This window comes from Populus euphratica, unplaced genomic scaffold (genome assembly GCF_000495115.2).
Source record: "Populus euphratica unplaced genomic scaffold, PopEup_1.0 scaffold219.1, whole genome shotgun sequence".
In the NCBI taxonomy this organism is placed as follows: domain Eukaryota; kingdom Viridiplantae; phylum Streptophyta; class Magnoliopsida; order Malpighiales; family Salicaceae; genus Populus; species Populus euphratica.
In genome coordinates, this window is record NW_011500102.1 from 1 (window position 1) to 8,082 (window position 8,082).

Sequence of the window (8,082 nt, forward strand, 5' to 3'; positions counted from 1 at the left end):
AATGGGCACCACTTTCAATCCAAAAGTTTATGTTATTGGATTGTGGTTTTTATAGATCCATCCTTGTATATAAGCTACTCGTGTATATATCTCAGCACACAAATTCCAATCAACAAAACAACAACATGAAAGTGTGAAATACGATCAACCCAGATCGAGATGATAAGGGCTGCAAGCACTATGTGGCAGGAATACGAGTACAAAAATTAGCCGGGAGAACAGATTTTAAAAATGGAAAAAGAGAAGCATCGATGGATATGAATTCAAAGTGTGCTTGCAAAAACTTTCAAATGCCAGCATTTTGAATCATTCTTCAAGTTCTTATGATGGCAACATCATTTTGCAAAAAGCTGATCAGACAAAAACTAAGCAGTTCAGCTGGCAGGCCCCCCTCCCCCAAACCCCAATAAAAAAGAACGGAAGGAAAGCAAAAGGAAAGGAAAGGAAAGGAAAAAGGTTATAAAATTCGTGGTTTCAGTTCCAACAGAACTCGAAGCACAATCACAGGTTATAAATATTCATCAACACCACAGTAGACTGAAAAAAATATTGCCTAGATGTTGGATACGGTACAGAGCTTCCCCCTGGATATGTCAGTCCTATGTTAGCAGTACATGTTTTCGACAAAATAAGCATGCCAAATAAATAATCAAAATAAGTACGCCAAAACAAAACTTTGGAAATGAAATTTTCCCTACGATATTGTTATTAGATAATTAGAGCTGGGAATAGGATTAACCATGACTCTATATTTCACTTAGACAAGCATGTTCACACAGCCATATGGACATGACTCTAAAATGGCCATTTGTGGCCATTTGATTAAGCTATTTCGACAAACAGCTGGCCATTTTGGCCTTTGATACATCCCCAAAAAAAAAAGGACCAATTATAGACGAGTCACCAGTCTTTAGAAGTTAAAAAAAAAGTCAATGGAATGCAGCAGTGACAGCCCTTTTGTTTGAGGGGATGTCAGGGTTTGGAGATGGAAGCATGGTGAATGCCAATATTCCACTAACTGCGGCTGCAACAGCTCCTACCACAAAAGCTGGTGGATTGCCTCCTCCAAAAAGGTCATCCCAAGGTCCACTTGCTACAGACACCACCATCTGCAAAAATATAATTAAACCAGCAATTGAGTTAATTCATCCTTTCTTTTTTCCTTTTTTCCCTTTCCATCAACATATTATATTCCCTTTGTTTTTTCTTTTTTTTCCTTTCCATGATTTGAATAAGATTCTTTTCTTCTCTTCTTCATGTTCTGTTTTTTGGTGCACGGAATCGCATAATTGAAGTGTCAGTCTATCATTCTTGGGGTTCACAGAATATCATGAGTCAGAGAAGAACAAAGATGTAACCTTGTTCTGTCTGGAAAAAGTTTATGCAACCTTTCCAATAATTTCATAAGCCAGCATTACACCCATACTTCGAAACCAATATAATGCTTGCCCTTGAGTGCTTTTAGTAGCCCATGCTAACATGTCTAGATGCGGCATTCCATACATTCCAATAGATCATTACATAAAAAGATAAGTCATAGTTGTCAGACTACGATTTCTTTATCTAATTAAAGAAGCATAATACTTAGTGGAATACTGTTTTCCTTTTATGTTCAAGTCAGCAGATCACTACTGTGGCATTGTCCAGTGCTGAAGGACTTACAAGGCTAGGACTCAAGATGAATCCGAATTGAATGCACTCCTAGAAACCATCATCAAATAAATATATGGCATAAACTTGTAGAGGCATTATGCTTGGAAAAACAATCACTAGAATTTATAACAGCAGTGTGCATTAACAGCATGAAGCACTGACCTGTGGTATAACTATTGACAGATTGAGAACTCCCAGAGAAAGCCCTATAATAAATTTGGAACAAGGGAATTAACAGTTTAGGAGGGTACTTTACGAATCACCAAAAGCCCTGCTTTCATTTTCTTCAAAAGGGTTGGAATTAAAAAATTTACCTTGGCCAGAACCAGAGGTGTTAGAAAAGATTGATGCCAGAGCAAAAGGGATGCTGTAAGTTATCTGCAAAACATGAGCCATCGTTGGTTAATCATGAAAAACTTCGAGTCTTGTTTCACTAATTAATAACTTAAAATTACGATGATCAAATTAATGTTATTCAAAGAATTAAAGATATGTTCTTCAAGTTCCATTAAAACAGCAGTTGCAGCTTTTCCAACAACAATCGCAGCAGTAGCTACCACACAATTTTCATTAAATGCACACATTAATATTGGATATATTTCCATTAATTTGACGTTTCACTAAATCCATGCCCCTAATAAAATATTGAGAATCTTGGCTTTTCATTAATTAAGTGTTGCTAGGTAACATCATAATCTGCCTAATCCAACCAAACAAACACATTCAAGAAGAAACTCAGACGAGGGCAGTTAACGTTCGCTGTCCATGCATTGGAGGGCCAAAGAAAGGAATCAGAACTCAAAAACTAGCCATTAGTAAACTACGTGGCTCCACGCAGGTACAGGTTCCTAGAGACTCTGAAGATTTCACACTTGCAGTCATAGGGAGTGCTGTCCCCTGTCCTCTCGTTTATGTCTCTGATAATATGATCAACCTATTTATCTTATCTTACCTAGTTATGCTATAAAACTGTGATTACGGTATTTCAAATTCAACTGAACATATTAAAATTAAAATTAAAAAATATATTAAAACACCTTTCGTGGAGCAATCAGTTTGTTAAAAATTATATGACAGAAAAAAAAAATTAAAAAAATCAAAGTGTAAGTATTATATGGAAATTGAATTAACTAATTTTTAAGTCAAATTTATGTTGAAATTTCAATTCATAATGTCAAGTTTACTCACGAAACAATACTGGAAAAGAAAGTAAAGCTAGCCCAACAAGAACTTACCGCTAGAGGTATGCCCATAACGGCAAAAAGGGCTAAAGCACCAGCCTTGATACCAGGCGGCGGCGGCAAGAGGTGGGTTCCTCCATTCACGGTGGTGTACCTTCTGTTGGACTGAGCCAATTTGGTTATCAAAATAGTCATAGCCAAACAAATAGCCAAGACAAAATTCACAATCCCCCACAGCCTCTTAACCCCACCAACCCCACGAGCCAAAGCCTCCACACCAAGCGAAGTAACTCCCAAAACCACCGAGTTAAGCATCAACCCCAATGCACCTGCACGGACCCCATGATCATACATCTTGAGTTGATCAGCATTTCCACTTGAATCACCACCGTAAACCTCTCTCCCCATCCAATCAGTATCAAACAACAGGAAAGGGAACCAAGCAACCCAATTTAGACACGTCACCAAAAGTAGGATCCACATAGGTCTTTGCAAGGTCTTCAAAGCAGCAAATATTTCCCCAAAAAAGGGCAGTGGCACCGACACTTTGGCTTCTCCAATCGCCTCCTCTTCCTCCTCCTCGTCACCGCCTTCACCGGGACTTCCCTCCGGCGACCAGGGTTTTTCACGTACGTAAGAGAGAGCTAGAATTGTTAATATTAAAAGCAAGGCAATAGAGATAAAGAAGCAAGATTTGAGGTTTGCACAGTAGACATCACAAGCTTTGGTTCTTGAAAATGGAAAAAGTTTATATAAGTGAGTGTAAGACCCAGCTGCATAGCCAAGAACATTGCCAACAGCCATAAAGAAAGAGAAGAAAGCATTGGATGTACGTGTCTTCTTCTGATTCGTCCCTGAAAGATCAGCAAGAAATGCCCTACATGGACCTTGAAGCATGTTATTAGCAACATCAAGAATCCAAAACCCTACAACAAACACAGCAATGGCTCGTGGTTTAGCTGTTTTGGTTAGGGAATCACCAGAAAGGTGGCCAATGTCAGCGGCATAGCCAATGAGAAACACGGCAATGGTGACGAAAACAGCACCCGCCGCGATAAATGGTCGGCGACGGCCAAAACGAGATGTGCAGCGGTCACTGTGGTAGCCAACTACTGGCTGGACTAACATCCCAGAAATCGGCCCACAGAGCCAAATGAAAGCCGCCCATGTGTGAGGAATGCCTAAAAGCTGCACATATGGGGTTAACAAAGAGAGCTGGAGTGCCCAACCAAATTGAATCCCAGCTGCTATTGATGCAACCATTATGATCTTTCTTAACGGGCCAGGTTTTACTGAGGAGGGCAGTTGTTGAAGATTGGAAGAGGAGGAAGGGGGTTTGTCTTCTTTTCTAACTCCACTCTCCATATTGCTAGCTCGCTCGCTCTCAAATATTTCTTGGTTTCACAACAAGGGGTTTTTGAGATTGTGTTTTGAAGATGAAAAGGGAAGCGAGTTTGCATGGGAATTTATAATGGGAGAAAGTTGGGTGGGTGATGTCAAGGAAAGTTTGAGCGGGTAAATAAAAATTAATATGGTCTTATCCGTTTAAGATCGTGTCTTCTTCAGTCTCAGTTCTGTATGTGACTGTAGGGTGCAGATTCTTTGGTGCCAAGTATGTTGCTGCCATTAAATTCTCTTTACCTTATTAGGGTTTAGACATTGCTAATTTTCTGTTTCTGTCATTTGCTCATTAATTCACATTTTCTTCCATAGACTTTCAGTCATTGATTGACATCGCTGTCTTTTTTCGTAAGGATACATGGAAGAACATGCATGAGGAATCCCTTTTTTGGAGACACGTGTACAGCTGCAATATATTTAGCTTTTGCCGTTAAACAGATTGCTGCAGATCTCTCTCTCTCTCTCTCTCTCTCTATATATATATATATATATATATATATGTCTGGGGTGGTTAATTCCTATTTATTAACATTTCTAATAAATTTTGATCTTATTTGGTAAGTTGTAATTACTTTTTTAATCGAGTATTTGGAGTAATAATTAGATTGTATTCCCATCATTATATTTTTAATTTATGAATATTAATTAGAGATAAATATATGGAATTATGTCTAAAACCTTGTTTATAAATTAATTGTTTGAGTTAATTAAAAAAATTAGCACAGTACTATGTACGTCGACTGTCTCGTTCCCCAAATAGTTAGGTGTGCAATTTTAATCCTTAAGTATAATAATTAAGAAAAAAACATATATATATATATATATATATATATATGTATGTATGTATATATGTACGAATAAAATATTCCAAGGAAAAATAATTCTTAAATTTTATACTACAATGATAATTTGTACACTGTCATGGATAATACAAAGGCAACGTGCTTCTCTGACAGCGGATAATAGGACTCTAGGCTCGTCGGAAGCTACTTTTGATACAGGCCACAAATGATGATGCTGATGTTCTCCGATCATTGGCTTCAGCTGTTGGTAAACCAGTTAAGGTCGACATGAATACTCCCCTAGCAACGCAAGGCTAATTTACTCGAAACCTCTTGCTACATTGTGGGCTATGATGATGGTATTGATTACAATAAATTTGTATTATATATTTATTAAAAAAACTATTTTAATTTAATGATTAAGTTTTTAAATAGAATTTTAAGATATTATTTATATTATTTTTTAATAGTGAAATTTTTTTGATTTAAAATTTACACAGATTTATATTATTTTATATTTAATTTTTATTAAATAAACAAAGATAATAAAATTTAAACTAATAATTATTTGATTATCAAGACTCTAATATCATATTAAAGAATCAATTTAATTCAATAACTTATATTATTAGATAAGATCATAAGATATAATTTATATTATTTTTTAATTATATCCAATTTAAAACATGACTAATCCTAGATAAAAGTGAAGAATCAAAGTAAGGTAGCCTTGCTTGGTCCAGTCTATTTCTTAACATCGTTATGTGCATTACAATATCATAATAAATCAAACATGATATTGCATTTTGAAGCTAAGATGTTAAAGGATTATTTTAATTTAAAAACTTAAATTGTTATGTAAGATTTTATAATATAATTTATATAATTTTTAATATATTTTTTCAAGTAAAAGTGAAACTTGCACAAGATTATACCATCTTATGTTTAATTTTAATAAATAAAGATAATAAAATTTGAACTATTTAGTTATTAAATTTTTAATATTATATCAAAAAATTATTTTAATATAAAAATTTAAGTTATTAGATAAGGAGTGTGCAAGGCAATATTGTAATGATATTAATATTTATATAAGTATGATCTTGATAATGATTAGGGGAAATTAATTTGGGATTAATTAAGGGAGTCGACTCGATTAAGCAAAGACTATATCCAACGAATGATAGACAGGCTTAAATGGGAAATATATTCTTCTTGCCTGATCTTGATTTGAAGGACGCAAAGTTGTGGATGCATGATAATAAGCCAAGTAAGCCACAGTACTCTCATGCGTAGTTCTCCACCTTTCTCCAAGGTAATGAACGACTGTAACGAAATGCAATAATACGAGCATCAAGATGCCTTATCCACAAGGGTTGCTTTATTCCCATTACACTTAAAATCAATTTCCCAACACGTAAATGAATCAATTAAAGGGTTTTGATCCATTGTTTAAGCTCATTCAACACCAAAATTGACCAATGGAAACAGTACTGATGTAAAAGGAGATATATCTCTCTTCTCCATGGAGTTAGGCATGCAGGCAGAGGATTAAGAAGAATCATCTTGTGTGTGTGTGCGTGCGTGCGTGCATGGATGGTAGCACGCATGGATGACGATGCTGATGAGATCTAGCATGGTGAAATTGTCTGAGATTATCCAGTTTGTGGGAGAGTTTCGCACCCCGAAGACTGTAAAAGCAGCAATTCAAAGCGGAGAGAGAAAGTGGTCAGAAATCTCATTGACTTGTGAGCAAGCAATTCAACGTCCGTTAGGGATAACGGAGAGAGAGAGTCACTAGCTTCTTATTGGTTCTTGACTTGTGCCCACTTTTTGGAAAATGTGTTACTAGTTATGTGCACACTAAATTGTCACGCCTTATTATTAATTAATTAATTACTAATTACTAATTAATTGACATTAACAACACATTGAAACATTAACAATACAATGAAAATACTGTAGTAATTAATTGTACTTTCCCCACGTGTTTGTTTTAGTGCGGCCTCGAAAAAACCATTTATTTATATTTTTTTTCTTTTTCAAATTTTCTCAGTTATTATTTTTTATTTTAATCTTCAATATTATATTATTTTTATTTATTTATTTTATTCTGATTATATATATTGGAAGTTTGATAAATTAACTTATAATTAGTATTTTTTTCTTAATTAATTTTTTTTCCAACTTCATCCTTTAATATTAATTTAATTGGAAATTATGATTTATTGTTTTATTTATTTTTTATTAGTTTAATTTTTTTTTTCATGATCTCGAAATAGTATTTAATAAGTTAACCCAAGTTAACTCGAGTTGTTTTTTGTGTTTTTTAATTAATTTTTTCATTCAATATTAATTGGTTAAGAATTGAGTTTCATAATTTATTTTGATTTTTTAATAATAATATCTTGGTCTTATGATATGAGTCGCAAGTTTTGGTATTTTAACTATAGTTAAATTAGATTACTTTTTTAATTCTTTTAAGAGGTTATATCAGTATGATATTCTTCAATATTAAATTTATTTTTTTATTGGGTTATTCATGTTTAATAACACGGGTTATTGGTTTGAAAGGTTAATCCAGTTGACTTAGTTTTTTTAATTGATTTTTTTAAAATTTTATTATTTTATATTATATTCGATTAAGAATTACATTTTATGATTTATTTTTATTTAATTTTTATGAGATTAAAAAAAATGAAATGCAACCGTCTTAGACCCTACATGACCAAATGTCTCCCATGCTATTTATATATAGTTCCATGCCATGAGGTGATCGAGCGGGAGAGATTCTCCTTCAATAATGTTCATCTGCTGGATCATTGTATAAAAAACAATTAAATCTTATTCCATGTAACCACCATTCTCTTTTTCATTCTCCTTTTCTTTTGATAATTCTGATCGGCATTCTTCAAAGGTGAAGACAAATTGGTTTTTAAGCAAGCTATATACGTTAGGTGACTATGTGTAGAGATTTTGACTTCTTTAATATTTACTTGTAGATATTTAATATATTAAAAAATAATATAAACTATATCTTAAGATTTTATTTAATAATTTAAATT

At 33.8% G+C, this 8,082-nt stretch overlaps 1 protein-coding gene across 1 annotated transcript; it reads right to left on the reverse strand.

Annotated features, from left to right (window-relative positions):
- Positions 1 to 675: 675 nt before the first annotated feature.
- LOC105109471 (sucrose transport protein SUC8-like) lies at positions 676 to 4,300 on the reverse strand. The gene is made up of 4 exons (XM_011004192.1): positions 2,889 to 4,300; positions 1,968 to 2,031; positions 1,816 to 1,859; positions 676 to 1,109 (listed from the first exon to the last, which is right to left on the reverse strand). The coding sequence occupies exons 1-4, from the start codon at positions 4,197 to 4,199 to the stop codon at positions 930 to 932; spliced, it is 1,599 nt and encodes a 532-aa protein (XP_011002494.1). The 5' UTR covers positions 4,200 to 4,300; the 3' UTR covers positions 676 to 929.
- Between the last annotated feature and the right edge of the window lie 3,782 nt (positions 4,301 to 8,082).

What these genes read in the sequence shown, in the direction of transcription:
- LOC105109471 (XM_011004192.1), bottom strand. Translation starts at nt 4,199, where the DNA reads ATGGAGAGTGGAGTTAGAAAAGAAGACAAACCCCCTTCCTCCTCTTCC. An exon ending in TTATGGGCATACCTCTAGCG is followed by an intron (nt 2,032 to 2,888) that starts GTAAGTTCTTGT and finishes CATGTTTTGCAG; the next exon opens with ATAACTTACAGCATCCCTTT. An exon ending in CACCTCTGGTTCTGGCCAAG is followed by an intron (nt 1,860 to 1,967) that starts GTAAATTTTTTA and finishes AATTTATTATAG; the next exon opens with GGCTTTCTCTGGGAGTTCTC.